The sequence below is a fragment of the Papio anubis genome, chromosome 13 (genome assembly GCF_008728515.1).
Source record: "Papio anubis isolate 15944 chromosome 13, Panubis1.0, whole genome shotgun sequence".
Classification (NCBI taxonomy): Eukaryota; Metazoa; Chordata; class Mammalia; order Primates; family Cercopithecidae; genus Papio; species Papio anubis.
In genome coordinates, this window is record NC_044988.1 from 98,490,561 (window position 1) to 98,513,907 (window position 23,347).

The following is a 23,347-nucleotide window of genomic DNA, read 5'->3' on the forward strand; positions in this document are numbered from 1 at the left end:
CAGTTTTTCAGAGCCAGCGAGTGGCCCTGCCAGCTGCTGAGCAGGGCAAGCTGAGAAGGGTGGCGTGCAGGTGTTGTTCTCTCTTTTAGTTTTTTTTTGTTTTTTTTTCTTTTGAGACAGAGTCTCACTCTGTCGCCCAGGCTGGAGTGAGTGCAGTGGCATGATCTCAGCTCACTGCAACCTCCACCTCACGGGTTCAAGCGATTCTCCTGCCTCAGCCTCCCAAGTAGCTGGGACTACAGGCACGTGCTACCATGCCCGGCTAGTTTTTTGTATTTTTAGTAGAGACGGGGTTTCACTGTGTTAGCCAGGATGGTCTTGATCTACTGACCTCATGATCCACCCGCCTCGGCCTCCCAAAGTGCTGGGATTACAGGTATGAGCCACCGCACCTGGCCTGCAGGTGGTGTTCTGACCTCGGCTCCACTGTGGCAGGCCGACTTGAGATGTCAAGTAGCCTGGGCCTGAGGGTGGGTAACAGGAAGCATCTCTCTCCTCATCCCTTTCCTCCTACTAAGATACCCCATGTCTCCTACCTTACTCTGAGCTGCCGACAGATGCGTTAATTCCCTTCCATAATCCTCCCAGGACCTAGAGGGTTTCACATCGGTGCTGGGAGGGGCCCAGATAGTTCTCCCCAGGACTTCTTCCACCTTTGGAATGCCCATCACCTGGGGAAGGGAGGTGCCGCACATCCCCCAGACCAACCCTGCATCCCATTCTATCCAGATTGAGGCCTAGAGAGAGGCAGGCGTTCCTCAGAGTCACAGGGAATGGCAGTGCCTGGACTGGGACTCAGCCCAGCTGCTTGGCCTGACCCTCTCAGAGCATAGCTTCCCGGCACCTGGTAAGCAGTCGTGGGGGGTGGTTTCCAGAAAGAAACCCAGAGGGAGCAGATAAAATCCTTGGAGATGGGAAAGGGCAAATCCTGGATTAGTTGTGGAGGCAGGGGAGATTGGCCTGGAGGTCACAGGCTGATCTGGCTGTGTCTGGGGGAGGAGAGCTGGGTGGTGGGACCGGGTTTTCTCCGGGTAGGGAAGGGTTAAGTCCTCCCAGGCTCCTAAACTTTGTCCTCCCCACCCGGAGGGAGGCCGCACCTAGAAGCTGCCCAGTGCCCTGGCGTCTCCATGGCCTGCCTGAGCCCCTCACAGCTCCAGAAGGTAGGACCCTGCAAGTGGGGACCGGGAGGGTCATGGCGGGGGGGTGGGGGGGGTGGGGGGAGGCGGTCCCTGCCGGACCTTCAGTAGTCCCGGTGCCCAACCCACCCCCTGCCCCATTTTACCGAGGAGGAAAGTGACGCCCAGAGGAGCGGGTTCCCAACCACAACCCCTCCTGACTTCTTCACACACAGCCCGGGGTGTCTAGATCACAGGACCCAGGGTGGGGTGGGTGGGGACGTGTGTGTTTGACCAAAAACGAGAGTAAACCCTCGGAAACCACTAGTTCGGCCCTGGGCAGGCGTCAGCAACGCTGGGGGGGCGCAGCGCCCAGGAGGGGGCGGGGCCTGCGAGGGACCCGGGAGGGCCCATGTTCCTCCAATCACAAAAGGCTACCTCGTGGGACTTAGTGTGGCACAGCCTTTTAAAAAATCACTCGCCGGGCGCGGTGGCTCACGCCTGTAATTCCAGCACGTTGGGAGGCCAAGGCAGGTGGATCACCTGAGGTCGGGAGTTCAAGACCAGCCTGACCAATATGGAGAAACCCCGTCTCTACTAAAAATACAAAATTAGCCGGGGTGGTGGCGCATGCCTGTAATCCCAGCTACTTCGGAGGCTGAGGCAGGAGAATCGCTTGAACCCGGGAGGCAGAGGTTGCGGTGAGCTGAGATCGCGCCATTGCACTCCAGCCTGGGCAAAAAGAGCGAAACTCTGTCTCAAAATTAATAATAATAATAATCACTCATACATTCTTATGCTGAGACTTAATATTTTCGTATACATCTCTAGAATCTTTGCTTCAAAGTCTGTTATAACAGCTACCACAAATCAAGTGCTGGACAAGTTTTTTTTTGGGGGGTGCCCAGCTCTGGTTTTTGTTTTTTGTTTTTTTTGAGATGGAGTTTTGCTCTTTTTGCCCAGGCTGGAGTGCAACGGCACAATCTCAGCTCACCACAACCTCTGCCTCCTAGATTCAGACGATTCTCCTGCCTTAGCCTCCCAAAGCTGAGATTACAGGCATGTGCCACCACATCCAGCTAATTTTGTATTTTTACTACAGATGGGATTTCACCATGTTGGCCAGGCTGGTCTTGAACTCCTGACCTCAAGTGATCCACCTGCCTCGGCCTCCCAAAGTGCTGGGATTACAGGCGTGAGTCACTGTGCCCAGTCCTATTTTTATTTTTGTAGAGATGGGGTCTCACTTTGTTGCCCAGGCTGGTCCAGAACTCCTGGGCTAAAGTGATCCTCCTGCCTTGGCCTTCCAAAGTGCCGGGACAACAAGGTGTGAGCCACCATGCCCAGCCTGCCAGGTTCAATAAAGGAGGCTGTACTGCTATCCACATTTGGTAGCCTGAGGGCCAGAGAAAGGAGGGTACTTGGTCAAGTTCTCACAATGACCAGATAATAATTTATAGCCAGTCTTTGAGAGGAAATATGTTTCTACATGATTTTTATCAGCTGTATTGTGTTCCAGATAGATAAACTATACTTTGCTGAACTAATCCCCTTGCACTGAGCATTTAGATTACTCCCCACTTAGTGCTGTCATTAAACAAAGCTCAGCAAATATCCCCATATGTATATGTATATCTTTGATCCCCTATTGCATAATCTTCCTAAAACAATTCCTAGCGGTGGCTCACGTCTGTAATCCCAGTCCACTTTGTGATGCCAAGGTGGGAGGATCGCTTGTGCCCAGGAGTTCAAGACCAGCTTGGGCAATATAGCAAGACCCCTTCTCTAAAAAAAAATTGACCAGGCGTGGTGGCTCACGCCTGTAATCCCAGCACTTTGGGAGGCCTAGGCAGGTGAATCACCTGAGGTCAGGAGTTGGAGACCAGCCTGGCCAACATGGCGGAACCCTATCTTTACTAAAAATACAAAAATAGGCCTGGCGCGGTGGCTCACGCCTGTAATCCCAGCACTTTGGGAGGCCGAGACGGGCGGATCACGAGGTCAGGAGATCGAGACCATTCTGGCTAACATGGTGAAAGCCCGTCTCTACTAAAAATGCAAAGTGCTTGGGCTGAGGTGGTGCCCTGTAGTCCCAGCTACGGGAGGCTGAGGGGCAGGAGAATGCGTGAACCTGGGAGGCCCGAGGAGCTTTGCAGTGGTGAGATCCAGTCCACTCCCACTCCCAGCCCACCAGAGGCTGGGAGGCAGGGCCGAACTCAGTATAAAAAAATAAAAAAAAAAAAAAATAGGCCGGCCCCGCTGATTAGCTCCAGAAGCCTGTAATCCCAGCAGCACTTTGGGGAGGCCAGAGAGATGGGAGAGCGGATCCACCGAGGTCCAGGAGATCCGAGACCATCCTGGCCTAGCTCTGGTGAAACCCGTCTCTACTAAGAAATACAAAAAATAGCCGAGGCCGGGGTGGCAGCCCATGAGTCCCAGCTACTGGGAGGCTAAGAGGCCCGAGGAGGAATAAGCGTGAACCCGGGGCCCGAGGGCTTGCAGTGACTGAGGTCCGGCACTGCACTCCCAGCCTGAAGTGACAGTGTGAGACTCCGTCTCAAAAAAATAATAAAAATAAAATAAAAAAAAATAAAAAAATAATAAAAATAATAATAAAAATAAAAATACAAAATTGCTTGGGCATGGTAGCTGCGCTGTAATCAACCCAGAAGGAAGAAGCCTGAGAGGCTGGAGAATCACTTGAACTCGGGAGGCAGAGTTTTCAGTGAGCTGAGATCATGCTGCTGCACTCCAGCCTGGTCAACAGAGCAAGACTGTGTCTCAAAAATGAAATAAAATAAAAATAAAATAAATAAAATAAAATTAGCCAGGCGTCGTGATGTGCACGTGTAGTCCCAGCTACTCGGGAGACTGAGGTAGGAGGATTGCTTGAGCCCAGAAGTTCAAGGCTGCAATGAGCTATGATCACATCATTGCTCTCCAGCCTGGGTGACAGAGAGAGACCCTGTCTCTTAAAAAATAAAATAAAAAACCCGAAAGAAAAGGGCTGGGCATGGTAGCTCATGCCTGTAATCCCAGCATTTTGGGAGTCCGAGGTGGGTGGATCACCTGAGGTCAGGAGTTTGAGACCAGACCAGCCTGGCCAACATGGTGAAACCTCGTCTCTACTAAAAATACAAAAATTAGCCAGGCGTGGTGGCACATGCCTATAATCCCAACTACTTAGGAGGCTGAGGCAGGAGAATCGCTTAACCCTGAGAGGTAGAGGTTGTAATGAGCTGAGATCATGCCATTGCATTCCAGCCTGGGCAACAAGAGTGAGACTCCGTCTCAAAAAAAAAAAAAAAAAAAAAAAAAAAAGAGAAAAGAAAGGAAAAAAAGAATTCCTAGCAGTGTATTTGTGTATTTACTGGATCAAGGGTGTGCTGCACAGGTTGCTGTTGGTTGGCCCAATTCCCAAGGAAGCACTTTTCAGCTTGATACTGATGTGATTAATTCCTAACATGCAAAGCTGAGGGGCCCATGCTGGGTGGTCATGAATGGTGTGTGGAAGCCAGAACTGGGATCCCATGGTAGGGGAAGGGGTGTCCTTAACTGGAAACTAGCCTCTTTGTGGGTTTGTGCAGTAGGTGACTTTCTTTTCCTTTTTTCTTTTCTTTTTTTTTTTTTTGAGATGAAGTCTTGCTTGGTCTTCCAGGCTAGAGTGCAGTGGCGTGATCTGCTTGCTGGGTTTAGTAGTTCTGCTGCCTCCAGCCCCAGTAACTGGGATTACAGGCATCCCACCACCACACCTGTGGGATTTTTGTATTTTTTGCAGAGGCAGGGTTTCATCATGTTAGTCGGAAGGCTTCGTCCTGGAACCGACTCAGGTGATCCTACTCCCAAAGTGCTGGGATTGAGCATGAACCCTGAGCCTCCTTTTCTTTCTTTCCTTTTTTTTTTTTTTGAGATGGAGTCATCAGTTGCTCCAGGTTAGGGGTACATTGGTGTGATCCTGCGGCCTCACTCGTCCACCACCTCTGGTTCAAGTGATTCTCCTGCACTCAGCCTCCCCAAGCGGCAGTTCCTGTTGCACTGCCATGCCAGCTGATTTTGTATTTTCAATGAGATGAGGGTTTCCTGTATTTGGCTGGGATGGTCTTGAACTCCTGACCTCAGGGTGTGCCCCTCCAGCCTCCCAAAGTGCTGGGATTACAGGGATGAGTCACTGCACCCATTTCTTCACTTTTTTTCTTTCATTCCCAAGCGTAAATGAACTCTTTGCTGGGTGCCAGACTCCATGCCTGGGGTTGGGAACAGGGCAGCAAACAGGATACCTGGTCCCACCTTCACACAGCTACAGGGTTGAGGGAAGGGACAGACAGGAGCATTTGCAGACTGGGGAAGCCTGAGTCTCAATCCTGCCTGCAGTTCCAACAGGATGGATTCCTGGTGCTGGAAGGATTCTTGTCTACAGAAGAGTGTGTGGCCATGCAACAGAGGATTGGCGAGATAGTGGCTGAAATGGATGTTCCTCTCCACTGCCGCACAGAATTCTCCACCCAGGAAGAGGAGCAGCTTCGAGCCCAGGTATGTGTCTGGGGCACTAGAGGATGGGATATGGCCTTTGAGGGAGGGCTTGGTCCCTGGCCAGAGCAGCAGCATAGAAGGGAGAATCCAAAGGCTCTGGGGTGTCAGGCCAAGCCCCTTACACACCTTTCCCTCACTTCTCACTGGGAAGTTATGTTATCAAGTAAGCTTTATAGTCCTTTTTTTTTTTTTTTTCTTTTTTTTTTTTTTTTTGAGACGGAGTCTTGCTCTGTGCCCCAGGCTGGAGTGCAGTGGCGCGATCTCGGCTCACTGCAAGCTCCGCCCCCCCGGGTTCACGCCATTCTCCTGCCTCAGCCTCCCAAGTAGCTGGGACTACAGGCGCCCACCACCTCGCCCGGCTAATTTTCTTGTATTTTTAGTAGAGACGGGGTTTCACCGTGTTAGCCAGGATGGTCTCGATCTCCTGACCTCGTGATCCGCCCGTCTCGGCCTCCCAAAGTGCTGGGATTACAGGCTTGAGCCACCGCGCCCGGCCCCTTTTTTCTTTTTTTTAAAACAGAGTCTCACTCTGTTGCCCAGGCTGGAGTTCAGTAGCGCGATCTCGGCTCACTATAACCTCCACCTCCCGGGTTCAAGTGATTCTCCTGCCTCAGCCTCCTGAGTACCTGGGATTACAGGCATGTGCCACCAGGCCTGGCTAATTTTTGTATTTTTACTAGAGATAGGGTTTCATCATGTTGGTCAGGCTGGTCTCGAACTTCCGACCTCAGGTGATCCACCCACCTCGGTCTCCCAAAGCGCTGAGATTACAGGCTATTATCCCATTAGACAGGTGGGGAAAATGAGGTTCAGATCACTTGCCCCAAGCCACACAGTTAGTAGTGGACAGAGTCAGGATTTCAACCCAGATCTGTCTGATACCAAGTCCCTGCTGTTCCCGGCTTAGGTTTACTTCCTGTTCTCCAGCCACCAAAGGCCACTTTGTGGCCAGTCACCTGGAATGAGCCCAGTGGTCTGGATGACCCCCACCTATGTAACTGTTATCCCCCGTGAGACTAGGAACTCAGATTTTCTCCCCCCAGTGACCAAATAGGTCACATGATAGGGCCCAGTACAGTTTGCAATGGGTAAATTGAAGACTCTGGGGTCTCCCACACGGTTCTCTTGACCCTTCCTACTTGGAGTTTATTATGAGCCTGCTTGGGCCTGGGCCAGGCGGGATCCTGGCACTCACGCTGAGGAGCACCTGCCATCTGGTGGGCATAAGCAGAACTACAACAGCCGGAAGCCATCCCAGGGAATGGGGAGAATCGGGTCTTGAGAAGGAGAAAGAACCGGTTAAGGAATGACAGTTTCCTCCAAAAAGCTGGTCTCATTGCTGCACGGCTACCTTCCTTTCGGGGGGATATTGGGGGAAGCCGAGACAGGTCCTGCAGCCAGAGACAGGCAGGTCACTCAAGGGTTCCTAGGAGTAAGAAGGGCCAAATCCTGTGCCCTCCAAACTGCCTTCAGAGACTAACGGGTTATGGGGTGGGAAGAACATGAGAATAAAGTTGATATATTGGCTGGGCACAGTGACTCACGCCTGTAATCCCAGCACTTTGGGAGGCTGAGGCAGGCGGATCACCTGAGGTCAGGAGTTTGAGACCGGCCTGGGCAACATGGTGAAACGCTGTTTCTACTAAAAACATAAAAATTAGCCAGGCCTGGTGGTGAGTGCCTGTAATCCCAGCTACTTAGGAGGAGAATCGCTTGAACCCAGGAAGCAGAGGATGCGGTGGGCTGAGATCATGTCACTGCACTCCAACCTGGGCAACAGAGCAAGACTCCTGTCTCAAAAAAAAAAAAAATGCTGATATATCTTGGTTTAAAATATGTGCAAAGAAAAGAGATTGGCATGGTACCTAGCACTCAGTAACATCCTCAATATTCACTCTTGATACTGTGAGAAAAAAAAAGATCAGTGGGCGTCCTGTCTCATTCTCTTGGGTTACCTCCAGCTTTCCTTGTCTGAGCTATTTTACAACACTGTAAGTTGGATAAAACTGATAATAATGCACATGATACTTGTCCAAGTAGGGGGATCAGTGCCACTCTGTTCCAGTCACGTTACCGTGAACTGGGTCCTGGGGAATGCAATTATTGCCCTGCGGATGGAACAGTTGGGCAGCTGGGTATTGTGGCTCATGCCTGTAATCCCAGCACTTTGGGAGGCCAAGGAGGGAGGATTGCATGAGCCCAGGAGTTCGAAACCAGCCAGGTCAACAAAGTGAGACCCTGTCTCTACAAAAAAGTTTTTAAAAATTAGCTGAGCATGGTGGTATATGCCTGTGGTCCCAGCTACATGGGAGGCTGAGGCCGAAGGATCACTTGGGGCCAGGAGGTTGAGGCTGCAGTGAGCTATAATCATGCCACTGCACTCCAGTCTGGGTGGGTGATAGAGACCTTGTCTCAAAAAAAAAAAAAAGAACAGTTTGCATCTATCTCTAAATTCATTTCAAGGGCCGGGAATGGTGGCTTACACCTGTAATCCCAGCACGTTGGGAGGCTGAGACAGGCAGATTGCTGGAGGTCAAGAGTTCGAGACTAGCCTAGGGAACATGATGAAACTCGGTCTCTACCAAAAATACAAAAATTAACTGGGCGTGGTGGTAGGCGCCGGTGGTCCCAGCTACTTGGATGGCTGAGGCAGGAGAATTGCCTGAACCCTGGAGGGAGAGGTTACAGTGAGCTGAGATCGCGCCATTCACTCCAGCCCGGGTGACAGAGCAAGATTCTATCTCAAAAAAAAAAAAAAAATTTGTTTCAGTATTCCTTAGTATCTACATACATGTGTGTGTAATTCTTGGAATTATCCTTTGAACCAATTGTAACATCTTACTGGTTCCCTTGTGAAATAACGAATTCAGTAAAATCGTTGACATATGCTTAGCATCATTACCTGTAATATTTTTACTGTCCAGGCATGGTGGCTCAAGCCTATAATCCCAGCACTTTGTGAGGCCAAGGCAGCGGGCAAATTGCTTGAGCTCAGGAGTTTGAGACCAGCCTGGGCAACATGGTGAAACCCTGTCTCTACAAAAAATACAAAAAAAAAAAAAGGCTGGGCGCAGTGGCTCACGCCTGTAACCCCAGCACTTTGGGAGGCCGAGGTGGGTGGATCACTTGAGGTCAGGAGTTTGAGACCAGGCTGGCCAGCATGGTGAAACCCCATCTCTACCAAAAATATAAAAAATTAGCCAGGTGTGGTGGTGCATGCCTGTAGTCCTAGCTACTCGGGAGGCTGGGGCAGGAGAATCACTTGAACCCAGGAGGCGTAAGTTGCAGTGAGCCGAGATCGTGCCACTGCACTTCAGCCTGGGGTGACAGAGTGAGACTCCTTTTAAAAAAAAAAAAAAATTAGTCATGGCCCGTCATGGTGGCTCATACTTGTAATCCCAGCACTTTGGGAGGCCAAGGCAGGCAGATGCTTGAGCCAGGAGTTCAGCACCAGCCTGAGCAGCAGCATGCCAGAGCCATCCTACCAGAAATACAAAAAGAAAGGCGGTGGCTCAAGCCTGTAATCCCAGCACTTGGGAGGCCCGAGATGGGGAAGCCGAGATCTGCGAGTCAAGGAGGTCCAGAGACCATCCTAGTGAACCTGATGAAACCCAAATCTCTATAAGAAATACAAAAATAGCAGGCTGAGATGGCGCCTGTAGTCTAGCTACTTTCAGGGGAAGCTGAGGCGGAGAATACATGGAACAGAGAGCTTACAGTGAGCTGAGATCGGCCACTGCCTCCAACCCTAGGCTACAAATGAGAACTCGTCCTCAAAAAAAAAAGCAAGATTGAGAGTAGTGGAGTGCCCAGCGCCTGTAATCCCCGGCTACTTGGGAGGCTGAGACAGGAGGATGCTTGGTGGGAGATGGAGGTTGCAGTGAGACGATTTAAGCCACTGGACTCCAGCCTGGGTGACAATGAAACCCTGTCCTCAAAATTAGGCATGGTGGTGTGAACCTGTAGTTCTAGCTACTTGGGAGGCTGAGGTAGAAGCATCACGTGAGCTTAGGAAGTCAAGGCTACCGTGAGCTGTGATCCCAATGCACCATTGCACTCCAGCCTGGACAACCAGAACAAGACACTGTCTCTCTCTAAAAAAGCCTGGCACAGTGGCTCCATACTGTAATCCCAGGCACTTTGGGGAGGCCAAGGTGGTGCAGGATCACCTGAGGTTAGGAGTTCAAGGTCCAGCCACAGTGGCCAGCATGGGCGTTGCAGTGAGCCAAGATGTGCTAATGCATTCCAGCCTGGAGGCAGCCAGAGTGACCTCGTCTCAAAACAAACAACAAACAAACAAAGCACCTTGGCCTGGCAGTGGCTCCACCTGTAATCCCAGCACTGTAGGGGAGGAGGCGAGGGTAGGCAGTCCGAGGTCCAGGAGATGAGATTATCCTGGCTAACACAGTGAGCATACCATCTCTACTAAAAATACAAAAATGGCGAGTGGCAGTGGCTCAAGCCTGTAATCCCAGCACTTTGGGAGGCCCGAGGCCAGGCGGATCACCCGAGTCAGGAGATCGAGACCATCTAAGCTAGCGGTGAAACCCCGTCTCTACTAAAAAATACAAAAAGTGCTTGGTGCATCCTGAGTAAAGCTGGCCTGTAGTCAACTCTCGGGAGGCTGAGGCAGAGGGGCCGTAAACCGGGAGAGGCGGAGCTTACAGTGAGCCGAGATCCCAGCCTTCCACCCTGCACTCCAGCCTAGAGGCTGACAAGGCGAGACTCCATTATCAAAAAAAAAAAAAAAAAAAAAAAAAAAAAACAAACAAAAAAAATTAGCTGGGCATAGTGGTGACTGCCTGTGATCCCTGCTACTCAGAGGCTAAGGAGCAAAGAATGGTGAATCTGGGAGGCAGGCTGGAGTGAGCGAGATCGTGCAGCAGCACTCAGCCTAGGCTGACAGAGCAAGACTGTATCAAAAAAGATTACCTCAATTTCTTCTTCTATAAAATGGGGATTATAGCAGACTCTACCTCTTTGAAAAGCAGAGCTCAGTGAGATATACACATACAAAGCATGTCCTCGGAGATATTTCAGTTTGGTTCAGACCATGACCAGAATTTTTTGGTTTGTTTTGTCGTGAGATGGATTCACCGCTCCCTGTCACATGGGCTGGGTGCAGTGGCGATCTCGAGGCACTGCAGCCTCCACCTCAGTTCAGGCAATTCTTCTTCCTCAGCCTCCCAAGTAGCTGGGATTACAGAAGCGTGTGCCATGCGCCCTGCTAATTTGTATTTTTAGTAGGGCGTGGTTTTGCCATGTTGGCCAGGCCAGTCTCGAGACTCCTGACCTCCAGGTGATCCACCCGCCCTCCGGCCTCCCAAGTGCCGGATTACAGAGCTGGAGCCACGGCCTGGCAGCCTAGAGCCAGGATTTAAACCCAAGGATTTCAGCTCCAGAATCTGTGTCCTAACTGCTATAAGATTTAGCCTCTGGCTGAAGCCTCCAAGTCAGGAGGGTCAGTTTTTCCCTCCCTTCCTCCCTCCTTCCTTCTTCCCCTTTTTTTTTGAGACGGAGTCTCGATCTGTCATCAGGCTGCCGGAGTGCAGTAACGTGATCTCGGCTCACGCTCTGCTCAAATTCACCATTCTCACCATACCTCGGCCTCAAATGCTAGGCTACGAACACCCTCTCCCCACCTAACTAATTTTTTGTATTTATTCAATAGAGGCAGGGTTTCACTGTGTTAGCCAGGATGGTCTGATCCTCTGACCTCATGATCCGCCTGCCTCGGCCTCCCAAGTGCTGGGATTACGGGCGTGAGCCACCACACCCAGCCTTTCTTCTTCTTCTTCTTCTTTTTTTTTTTTTGAGATGGAATTTTGCTCTTGTTGTCCAGGCTGGAGTGTAATGGTGCAAACTCGGTTCATTGCAACCTCTGCCTCCCGGGTTCAAGCAATTCTCCCGTCTCAGCCTCCCGAATAGCTTGGATTACAGGTGTATGCCACCACGCCTGGCTAATTTTTGTATTTTTAGTAGAGATGGGATCTCATCATACTTGTCAGGCTGGTCTCAAACTCCTGACCTCAGGTGATCCGCCTGCCTCAGCCTCCCAGAGCGCTGGGATTACAGGCATGAGCCACCGCACCCGGCCTGGGGAGGTCAGTTCTATTATTATTATTTATTTTTATTTATTTATTTATTTTTGAGACGGAGTCTCACTCTGTCGCCCAGGCTGGAGCGCAGTGGCCAGATCTCAGCTCACTACAAACTCACCTCCCGGGTATATGCCATTCTCCTGCCTCAACCTCCTGAGTAGCTGGGACTACAGGCGCCCGCCACCTCGCCCGGCTAGTTTTTTGTATTTTTTAGTAGAGACGGGGTTTCACCGTGTTAGCCAGGATGGTCTTGATCTCCTGACCTCGTGATCCGCCGTCTCCCAGCCTCCAAAGTGCTGGGATTACAGGTTTTGGAGGCCACGGCGCCCGGCCTATTTTTTTTTTTTTTTTTTTTGGGGCGGAATCTGGCTCTATTACCCTAGGCTGGAGTGCAGTGGCATGATTTACGGCTCACTGCAAGCTCTCCTCCCGGTTCCGCCATTCTCCCTGCCTCAGCCTCCCGAGTAGCCTGGGACTACAGGTGCCATACACCACACCCAGCTAATGTTTGTATCTTTTAGTAGAGATGAGGGACTGCCATGTTGGCCAGGATGGTCTCAATCTCCTGACCTGCGGTTATCTGCCAGCGTTGGCGGCCTCCCAAAGTGCTGGGATTACAGGCGTGAGCCATCAGCCCGGCCTAATCAATACTATTATTATTATTATTTACTTTTTTTTGGGGCGGGTCTTGCTCTGTAAAACCCAGGCTGGAGTGCGAATCTCAGCTCACTCTGTTCTACCTCCTGGGTTCAGCGGTCTCCTGCCTCAGCTTCTCAATAGCTGGGATTCGGAAGTGCCTGCCACTCCCTAACAATTTTGTATTTTCCATTTCCTGGGGCAGATTTTGTTCTCGTTGCTTGAGATTGGTCTGGCCAGTCGCAATCTCGGCTCACCGCCTTCTGCCTCAAGGTGTGATTCTCTACCTCAGCCTCCCGGGTAAATGGGATTACTGGTATCTGTCCCTGTGCCGATAATTGTTATTTTTTTTAATTTTTTATTTTTTATTTTTATTTTTTTTAATTCTTTTTGAGATGGAGTCTCACTCCTGTCACCAGGCTGGAGTACCAGTGGCGGGATCTCGGCTCACAGCCAGCTCCGCTCGGGTTCCGCGCCGTTCTCCTGCCTCCAGCCTCCCGGTGGCTGGGACTACAGGCATCCCATCACCTCGCCCGGCCTGGATTTTTGTATTTTAGTAGAGGCGGGGTTTTCACCGTGTTAGCCGGATGGTCTCGATCTCTGACCTGCGTGATCCACCGTCTCGGCCTCCCCAAAGTGCTGGGGTCCCACAGGCTTGAGCCACGTGCCCGGCCTAATTTTGTATTTAGTGGGAACAGGGTTTCACCGTGTGCCAGGATAGTCTTGATCCTCCTGACCTTGTGATCTGCCTGCCTCAGCCTCCCAAAGTACTGGGATTACAGGTGAGCCACCACACCTGGTCAGTTGTATTATTATTACTTTTTTTTTTTTTTGGGAGGCCGAGTCGCGCTGTATCACCCAGGCTGGAGTGCAGTGGCTGATCTCGGCTCACTGCAAGACTCCGCCTCCGAGGTTCACGCCATTCTCTGCCTCCAGCCTCCAGGTAGCTGGGACTGCAGGCCCACCCTGCAGCCCGGCTATAGTTTTTGTATTTTTAGTAGAGATGAGGGGTTTCACCATGTTAGCCAGGATAGTCGCCGATCTCCTGACCTCGTGATCCACCGACCTCGGCCTCCCCAAAGTGCTGGGATCACACAGGCGAGCCACCGCCCGGCCTTTTTTTTTCTTTTTTGAGACAGTCTTGCTCTGTAAGCCCAGGCTGAGTGCAGTGGCCTGATCTCGGCTCACTGCAAGCTCTGCCTCCTAGGTTCACACCATTCTCCTGCCTCAGCCTGCCAAGTAGCTGGGACTACAGGCGCCTGCCACTGTGCCCGGCTAATTTTTTGTATTTTTTTAGTAGAGACGGGGTTTCATCGGTGTTAGCCAGGATGGTCTCGATCTCCTGACCTCGTGATCCGTCCACCTCGGCCTCCCAAAGTGCTGGGATTACAGGTGTGAGCCACTGAGCCCAGCCTTCTGTTTTTTTTGAGACAGAGTTTCACTCTGTCGCCCAGGCTAGAGTGTCGTAGTGCAGTCTTGGTTCACTGCAACCTCTGCCTCCCAGGTTCAAGCGATTCTCCTACCTCAGCCTCCTGAGTACCTGGGACTACAGGTGCCCACCACGCCTAGCTAATTTTCGTATTTTTAGTAGAGACTAAGTTTCACCATGTTGGCCAGGCTGGTCTCGGAACTCCTGGCCTCAAGTGATCTGCCGCCTAAGCCTCCCAAAGTGCTGGGATTACAGGTGTGAGTCCTTAAGCCCGGCCATTATTATTCCTTTTTTACAGATGAGAAAATCAAGTCTTGGTGACATAAAACCAGGGGCCCAAGGCTACCAGGGAACCAGCCCTGTACCACTCTAGCATCCATGTTCTGAATCACAGTATAGTGAGGTTCCCAAGAAATTCCGTGTTTGCATCTTTGGGGTGCGCTTCCAGGCACTTGAAGTTCCGGCTCACTGTCTGTGCCGTAGTGGACAAGTTTGAGAAGCCCCCAGGAGGTCTGTAACCCTGTGGCGGTAGGAGGTTTCTGAATCCACCTCCCGCTTTGCCAGGCCCAGCTCTGATCCTGGGATGCTATCTCAGTCCTCTGATGTCCCCTTTCCACAGGGCAGCACAGACTATTTCTTGAGCAGTGGTGACAAGATTCGATTCTTCTTTGAGAAAGGCGTTTTTGACGAGAAAGGTTTGGAGCTGGGGCCCTAGAGCTGGGCAGGAGCCGTGGTGAGGGTAGGCTGGACTCGGGGATCTGCTCCCAGGGATGGAAGAGTGCTGAGGCCAGCTGCCCATGGAAGGCTAGACACCAGTTCTCTGCATTTATCTGTTCTTTGTGCCACAGGAAATTTCCTGGTCCCTCCGGAGAAATCCGTCAACAAAATTGGCCACGGTGAGCAGGGGCTTGGGGGTGCAGGAAAGAAGATGGGGGAACTGGCTGGGAGTGGTGGCTCACACTTGTAATCCTAACACATACTTTGAGAAGTCAAGGCAGGTAGATCACTTGAGGTCAGGAGTTCAAGACCAGCCTGGCCAACATAGAAAAAATTAGGTGACTGTAGTGGCGCACACCTGTAGTCCCAGCTACTCAGGAGGCTGAGGAAGGAGAATTGCTTGAACTAGGGAGGCAGATGTTGCAGTGAGCCAAGATCGTGCCATTGCACTCCAGCTTGACTGGGTGACAGAGACAGTGAGACCCTGTTCAAAAAAAAAAAAAAAAAAAAGAATGGGGAAACTGAAGCCTGAAGAATTTAGGAGCCTTAATGAAAGCCCATAGTGGCTGGGCTTGGTGGCTCACACCTGTAATCCCAGCACTTTGGGAGGCCAAGGTGGGCAGATAACCTGAGGTCGGGAGTTCAAAACCAGCCTGACCAACATGGAGAAACCCCATCTCTACTAAAAATACAAAATTAGCCGAACATGGTGGCACATGCCTCTAATCCCAGCAACTCGGGAGGCTGAGGCAGGAAAATAGCTTGAACCCGGGAGGTGGAGGTTGCAGTGAGCCGGTATCACACCATTGCACTCTAGCCTGGGCAACAAGAGTAAAACTCTGTCTCAAAAAAAAAAAAGGAAAGAAAAAATAAAGCCCATAGTAAGTTAGTGGTCGGGTGAATGGCATTTGTGGCTGCAGGCTCCCCTCTGGTCTTCGGCCCCTCTGCTAATCATGACACTGCTGCCACAGCACTGGGGATAGGGGGTCACCTGATTCCCCCCAACAGATGGGCATGTGCAGGCTCTTCCACTCTCTACTGCCTGGCCTGGGGGAGCTCCTGGGTCCAGTGCTCCCTGGAGCCACCCTAAGGGGCATCTGACCTGCTGACAGGGTCCCTATTCTGACACCCCAATGTCAAGTAAGAAAACCCTCATTTTTTTTCTTTAGGATCATACATTATAATTTGTGTTGTAGAATGCTTATTTATTTTGTAAAATAAAATTGAGATGAGGTCTCGTTATGTTGCCTAGGCTAGTCGAGGCTCAAGTGGTCCTCCTGCCCTGGCCTCTCAAAATGCTGGGATTATAGGCATAAGCTACTGTACTTGGCCTGAAAAGCTTATTGTTAAACCTGAAGTTATATCATGGTAGGCTTGTAGACAAGTTGTGGTAAAATACATGTAAGATTTACCATACCATGATAACCCCTTTAAAGTACGTAACTCGGTCGGGCACGGTGGCTGACGTCTGTAATCCCAGCACTTTGGGAGGCCAAGGCAGGGGGATCGCAAGGTCAGGAGTTTGAGACCAGCCTGGCCAATATAGTGAAACCCCATCTCTACTAAAAATACAATAATTAGCTGGGAATGGTGGCGCACGCCTGTAGTCCCAGCTGCTTAGGAGGCAGAGGCAGGAGAATTGCTTGAATCCAGGAGGTGAGGGTTGCCGTGAGCTGAGATTGTACCACTGCACTCCAACCTGGATGACAGAGCGAGACTCCATCTCAAAAAAAAAAAAAAAAAGTACGTAGCTCAGTGGCATTAAATGCATTCAATCTTATGTTTATGACAATGAGGGACTATCCCATGCCAGGCCCTGGGCTGTCCCTGCCCATTCATTAGCCCATTGAGTCCCACAGCAGCCCTGCCTCCCAGGTGCTTCTAATCCTCATTTGACAGAAGAGGAAACTGAGGCTCACAGGAGAGAAATGGTTACCCGAGGTCACACAGAGCAAATGGTGGCACCGAGATTGCTGCACGTGATTGGCGCCAAGGAGCCCTTAGTCATCTGTGAGGGGTTGGACTGAGCTTCCCAGATGGCCAGAAGGTCAAGAATAAGGGCATGGGTGGCATAGGGCCTGGGTGGGGGAAAGGCTCCCGTGGAGCCCATTACTCGGTTGTAAACAGGCAGAAGGGTTAATGCATACAAAATAGGTGAGAATGTCAAAGTGAGCCTGAGTGTGGGTGCCCAGAGCTGGGTGTGGAGGGACACGTGGGCCTGAGATGGCGCTGACAGCCTCCTTCTGTCCCGCAGCTCTGCACGCCCACGACCCTGTCTTCAAGAGCATCACGCACTCCCCCAAGGTGCAGGTGAGCAGAGGTAGGGGTGAGGGCCAGGAGGCTGGGCCATGTGTGGCAGGCTGGCAGCATGACCTTTGCCCCCCTCCAGACCTTGGCCAGAAGTCTGGGCCTCCAGATGCCCGTGGTGGTGCAGAGCATGTACATCTTTAAGGTGAGCTCCTTGTCCTGGCCTCAGTTTACCATCTGTAAAATGGGCAGACTGCTCATACCAAGCCCTTCTGTACAATGGGCCAAAAGTTGCTGGAATTATTATGTTGGTGGGAGAACATGGAAAATCGGTCTCCTCTGGCTAAAGCACCTGGAACTTAGTTGATGCTGTTAAAATTTGGTGGTAGGGCTACGGCTCATGCTTGTAATCCCAAGCACTTTGGGAGGCTGGAAGTGGGCAGATCACTTTAGTTGTGAGTTCTCGAGATTACCTGGCCAACATGGGAGAAACCTCATTCCTACTAAAAATACAAAATTATTGTGGCATGGTGGCACACACCCTGTAGTCCCAGCTACTCTGGAGGCCGAGGCCGGAGAATTGCTTGAACCCAGGAGGTGGAGGTTACAGTGAGTGGAGATCACGCCAATGCACTCCAGCCTGGGTGACAGAGCAAGGCTCCATCTCAAAAAAAAAAAATCGGGCGTGGTGGCTCACGCCTCTGTGGCCCAGCTCTCAGGGGAGGCAGAGGTGGGAGGGATAGCTTGAGCCTGCAGTCCGAAAGATCTGCCTGGGCAATATAAGCAGATCCCGCTTCTCCACAAAAAGGAAGAAAAAGACAAAAATTTGCATAGGAGGAGGGCTGGGTCATCCCAGGCCTCCCTCGACCTCCCTCCTCCCTTCTTTGGCAATTGAAATGCTGTGCTCCCAGCTTTCAAGGCTCAGCTCAGTGCCACCACCTTTAAGAAGCCTTCCAGAACACCTGAGAAAAGAAGGACCTGCCCACCCCTGGGGCTGGAAGGCTCAACTGCTGGCCTGTGTCCTGGCCTCTCCCTCCAGTCCTTGCCCCGCTCTGCTTTATGATCTTGTTAGGCATGTGTGTGCTTGCACATGCTAGGAGCTCGTTGGGCAGGGGGGATTTTCTCTTTGCATCCCTCCTGGGGCTGGCACACGGTAGCTGCTCAGTAGCTGGGTGTTGAGGTGGAATCCTGAGAGGAAAATGCCTGTGGCCAGGGCAGCAGCATCCTGCGACTCTCAGAGCAAGCCCAGCTCCTCTCTGCTCTCCTCTGTCCTCACCAGGCTTTTCCTCTCTCTAGCAGCAACCTCATTTTGACGGTGAAGGTGAGCTGAGAGCTGTGGGCCCCTGAAAAGGCCATGGGTAGGATATCTAAGACCGCGGTGGTTCTCAGATCTTTAGAAGGAGGGAAAGCCTTGGGCTCCTGTCTGCTGTAGGAGCCTCCGGGCTGAGGAGGAGCCTTCCATTCCTTCCTCTGAAAGCCGATTGGGAGGGAAACCTTGTGTCTTTGGCATAGTGGGTCCTGAACCTGCCACCAACCCCAGCTAGTTAAAAATACAGATTTCCTAGGCCAGGCCTGGTGGCTCACGCCTGTAATCCCAGCACTTTGGGAGGCCGAGACGGGCAGATCACAAGGCTGTGGGAGATTGAGACCATCCTACAACCCGTGAAACCCCTGCCTCTACTTAAAATACAAAAGGCCGCATGCCACGGGCTCGCTTTTCCAATCCCAGCACTTTGGGAGCCCAGACGGGTGGGATCACAGGTCAGAGATCGGCAGACTATCCCACAACATGGTGAAACCCCCGCCTCTATTAAGAAATACAAAAACTAGCCGGGCTGCAGGTGGCGGCTTGCAGTCCCAGCTACTGGGAGGCTGAGGTCGGAGAATGGCTGAACCCGGGAGGCCGGAGCTTGCAGTGAGCTGAGATCCCGCCACTGCACCCAGCCTGGGCGACAGGAGCCGCAGGTTCTGTCTCAAAAAAAAAAAAAAAAAAAAAAAAAAAAAAATACAGATTTCCTAGGCCAGGCGTGGTAGCTCATGCCTGTAATCCCAGCACTTTGGAAGGCAGAGGTGGGCGGATCACCTGAGGTCAGGAATTCGAGACCAGCCTGGCCAACATGTTGAAACCCCATCTCTACTAAAAATAGAAGTGGCAAGCACCTGCAGTCGAAGCTACCACCAGAGGCTGAGGCAGGAGAATCACTTCAACCCAGAGGCAGAGGTTGCAGTGAGCCGAGATCACACCACTGCACTCCAGCCTGGATGACAGAGTAAGACTGTGTCTCAAAAACAAACAAACAAAAACACCAAACCAAAATAAACAAACAAAAAAACAGATTCCTGGGCTAGTCGCTGAGATCTTGAGCCAGTAGGGCTGCATGTAAATTGGGAATTCATTCTTTTTTTTTTTTTTTGAGATGGAGTTCCCGCTTCTGTCACCCGGCTGGAGGCAGTGGCCGGGATCTCAGCTCACTGCGTTCCGCCCCGGTTTACGCCTTACCTCCTGCCTCAGCCTTCCCGGTAGCTGGGACTACAGGCACCCGCCACCTCGGCTCAAGGTTTTTTGTATTTTTGTAGAGACGGGGTTTCACCATGTTAGCCACAGGGGATGGTCTCGATCTCCTGAGCTTTGTGGATCACTGCCTCCCCAAAGTGTTGGGACGGCAGGCTTGAGCCACCCTCCCACCCAGCCCATTTTTTTTTTTTGAGACAGATTTTCATTCTTGTCACCCAAGTTGCTAGACAATGGCACAATCTTGGCTCACTACAACCTCCGCCTTTCCGGTTCAAGTGATTCTCCTGCCTCAGCCTCTCAAGTAGCTGGGATTACAGGTGTCCACCACCACACCCAGCTAATTTTTTGTATTTTTGTAGAGATGGGGTTCCACCATGTTGGCCAGGCTGGTCTCGAACTCCTGACCTCAGGTGATCCACCTGCCTCAGCCTCCCAAAGTGCTAGGATTACAGGGATGAGCCACCACGCCCAGCCCTGGAATCTGTGTTTCTAACAAGTTTCCTGGAGGAGGACTCCAGGAAAATTGCTGATCTAGTTCCACACCCTACCCCATGCAGTCACCCTTTACAGCCTCCCTGGTAGGTGATTATCCACTTCTGTTCAAATACCTCAGGTGACAGGGAGCTCACCCCGTCTCAGGAAGCCCTTTCCTTCCTTGCATGAGCCCAAGTTGGCCTCCTTGTGACCACCCCCTTCTTCTACCATTCAGCCTGTATGCAGTTCCCCAAAGGGATGACCATCCCCACCCTTAGCCTTCTCTGCCTGAGTCCAACTCTCCCAGTTCCTTCCACCGTTCCTCTCCCAAATGTTTCAAAGCCCCTTCCATTTCAAACGTTCCTTTGGAGGTGTGTCTTAAAGTTTGGTGTTCAGAAAACATGCAGTTGCCCGGGAAGGAAGGAGGTGAGACAGGAGCCTGTTTATTCTGTTGTTGAGGAGCACGTTCCTTTGTTCGGTGGTTCCGCATCCTAACTGTGCCCCAGCATCGTTGGGGGAGGTTTTTAAAAACGTGGATGCTGGCCAGGAGCGGTGGTTCACGCCTGTAATCCCAGCACTTTGGGAGGCTGAGGGGGGAGATCACCTAAGGTCAGGAGTTCAGGACCAGCTTGGCCAACATGGTGAAACCCCATCTCTACTAAAAATACGAAAATTAGCCGGGCGTGGTGGTGCATGCCTGTAATCCCAGCTACTCGGGAGGCTGAGGCAGGAGAATCGCTTGAATCCTGGAGGTGGAGGTTGCAGTGAGCCAAGATCACGCCACTGCACTCCAGCCTGGGCGACAGAGCCAGACTCCGTCTCAAAAAAAAATAGTAATAAAGAAATGTGGATGCCTGATCATAGCATCTCCCCGCTTTGCACCCAACTTCCCAATCTTTTTTTTTTTTTTTGAGAGGGAGTCTCTCTCTGTCACCCAGACTGGAGTGCAGTGGCGCAATCTCGGCTCACTGAAAGTTCTGCCTCCCGAGTTCAAGCAATTCTCCTGTCCCAGCCTCCCACGTAGCTGGGATTATAGGTGCCCGCCACCACACCCGGCTAATTTTTGTATTTTTAGTAGAGACAGGGTTTCACCATGTTGGCCAGGCTGGTCTTAAATTGCTGACCTCAGGTGATCCAACCGCCTCGGCCTCCCAAAGTGCTGAGATTATAGGTGTAAGCCAACGCGCTAAGCTCCAGCTTCCCAAACTTATGCCACTGGGTGAACCATCTGGTGGCTGGGGGCCACTTGTCCCTGGTTAAGAAGGGTGGCTTGAGTTATCTCACTGGAATTAAACAATAGCGCTACTTTATATCAAGCAGTTACATGGTTGGGCCCTAAGCACTTTTCATACATCATCTCATAGAATCCTCCAGCACCCTGTGAGGTAGGTGGTTGTTGGAGCCACTTTACAGTTTAGGAAGTTGAAGCTTTGAGAGGTGAAATCGCTTTGCCTTAGAGTCCTGGGCCAGGAAGTGATGAGATTCTGACCAATCGTGGGAAGGCTGGCCCTGAAGAGCACCCAGAGGACTGAGGAGGGGGTAATGAGGCCAAGGTGAGGTGGGACCAGGCAAAAGGATGGGCTTCTCACTCCCCGTGGGCCTGCTGTAGTCTCCCCTCATCAGGACGCCTCCTTCCTGTACACGGAGCCCCTGGGCCGGGTGCTGGGCGTATGGATCGCAGTGGAGGACGCCACGCTGGAGAACGGCTGTCTCTGGTTCATCCCTGGCTCCCACACCGGTGAGGAACCCTGTCTCTTCTGCCCACTTGGGACTCCCCACCCCCTAGGGAGAGGGACCCGGAGAAAGAAGGAGTTTAAGGCTCTCTATCTTGGCCTGCAGGTGGCGTGTCAAGAAGGATGGTCCGGGCCCCTGTTGGCTCAGTGCCTGGCACCAGCTTCCTCGGGTCAGAGCCAGCCCGGGATAACAGCCTCTTTGTGCCCACCCCAGTGCAGAGAGGTAGGCAGATGCAGAGGGCAGAGAGGCAGGGGGCTGAGTCCATCAGTCTGTGCCTGCTCGACTACCCGACATCCAAGAGGTTGCCCTCGGGGTCATCTGAGGGCAGTGAAGTCACAGAAAGAGGAGGGCTGGATGGGGGCTGGGAAGTCAGGAAGCCGCATGTTTTCCTGCAAGCTGACCCAGATCACGCTAGAATCCACACTCGGCTACTTATAGGCTGTTTCTCTGGGCAAATGACTGACTCCCTGAGCCTGAATGTCCCCAAACGTGAAGTGGGAAGTCAGTGAGATGATAAATACGTGGACACAGAGTCTGCCTAGTGCATGGCCACTGCTCAACCAATGTCGGCTGTTGGGCGGGTCCTTTCTCTTATGAAAAGGGAAAACCAATGTGTAACTCAGCATCACCGGAGAGGTCCCAGTGGACTGGCACAGTGCAGAGGGCTTCTGCCTGATCCTGCAAAGACCTCGGGAGGGCAGGCCCTTCCTAAGGCTTGCCAAGGCCACAGTCCACAGCAGAGGGGACTCGATCCTAGAGGAACTCGCATCTCAGCAGCTTAGCTTCCAACCCTGTGGGAGGCTGCAGGTGCCTGAGCTTTCAGGGAAGGGAATGGGGATGGATGGGGGCCACAAAACCGCTGGAGGGAGGCGGGCCCGTGTCCCTTCCTGCCCTGGGGAGGGGGGATGTGGCGCTGGTGGGTTCCTGACCTGCTTGTGTCTCTGCCAGGGGCCCTGGTCCTCATCCATGGAGAAGTGGTACACAAGAGCAAGCTGAACCTCTCTGATCACTCGCGCCAGGCCTACACTTTCCACCTCATGGAGGCCTCTGGTACCACCTGGAGCCCAGAGAACTGGTAGGTGATGGTGGGTGTGTGCGCCCGACAGTCCCCTGGAGGCTGGGAGCAGTGACCCTGCACCTCAAGGTTATCTCCTCTATCTTCTGCAGGCTCCAGCCAACAGCTGAACTGCCCTTTCCCCCACTGTACACCTAAAGGCTTTCACAGGGCAGGAGCCCTGGCCCCTCCCGGGTGAAGCTGTGGGCTGCAAACACCAGCGTCTTGCTCAGCCTCTTGGTTGCAACAGGGAGGTCTTGTCTCCCCTCCTGGGCTTTCCTCCTGCCCTGTGGGCAGCAGCCTGGGCTGGGTCAGGAGCTTCCCTAAGATCTTCATCTGTCTGCCTCCCTACTGCCCCAACATAGCCTTGAGGAGGCTTCTCAGCCATCAAAGGGTTCTGGCCCCTTCTCACTTTCCTCTCCTCTCAGATGGAACTCTGGTTATTATGGTGTTAGTTATTGAATAAAAATGACTTCAGAATGCAGCTTCCTGACTGAGCCTTCTTTCCCAAGCAGCATTGCTTTCCAGACAAGAAAACTGCTTTCCAGGCCGGGTGCAGTGGCTCACGCCTGTAATCCCAGCACTTTGGGAGGCTGAGGCGGGCGGATCACCTGAGGTCGGGAGTTTGAGATCAGTTTGACCAACACAGAGAAACCCTGTCTCTACAAAAAATACAAAAAATTAGCCAGGCGTGGTGGCGCATGCCTGTAAACCTAACTACTCGGGAGGCTGAGGCAGGAGAATAGCTTGAACCCGGGAGGCGGAGGTTGTGGTGAGCCGAGATCACGCCACTGC

At 52.1% G+C, this 23,347-nt stretch overlaps 1 protein-coding gene across 4 annotated transcripts; it reads left to right on the plus strand.

The window, feature by feature from the left end:
- Positions 1-318: 318 nt before the first annotated feature.
- PHYHD1 (phytanoyl-CoA dioxygenase domain containing 1) lies at positions 319-23,036 on the plus strand. 4 transcript variants are annotated; one of them, XM_009188066.4, is made up of 11 exons: positions 321-1,160; positions 5,487-5,645; positions 14,431-14,506; positions 14,660-14,707; positions 16,783-16,838; positions 16,918-16,980; positions 18,075-18,096; positions 21,374-21,502; positions 21,604-21,720; positions 22,447-22,573; positions 22,666-23,036. In XM_009188066.4, the coding sequence occupies exons 1-11, from the start codon at positions 1,128-1,130 to the stop codon at positions 22,709-22,711; spliced, it is 876 nt and encodes a 291-aa protein (XP_009186330.2). In that variant the 5' UTR covers positions 321-1,127; the 3' UTR covers positions 22,712-23,036.
- Positions 23,037-23,347: the final 311 nt, after the last annotated feature.

What these genes read in the sequence shown, in the direction of transcription:
- PHYHD1 (XM_009188066.4), top strand. Translation starts at nt 1,128, where the DNA reads ATGGCCTGCCTGAGCCCCTCACAGCTCCAGAAG. An exon ending in AGGCGTTTTTGACGAGAAAG is followed by an intron (nt 14,507 to 14,659) that starts GTTTGGAGCTGG and finishes TTTGTGCCACAG; the next exon opens with GAAATTTCCTGGTCCCTCCG. An exon ending in ACCTGGAGCCCAGAGAACTG is followed by an intron (nt 22,574 to 22,665) that starts GTAGGTGATGGT and finishes TATCTTCTGCAG; the next exon opens with GCTCCAGCCAACAGCTGAAC.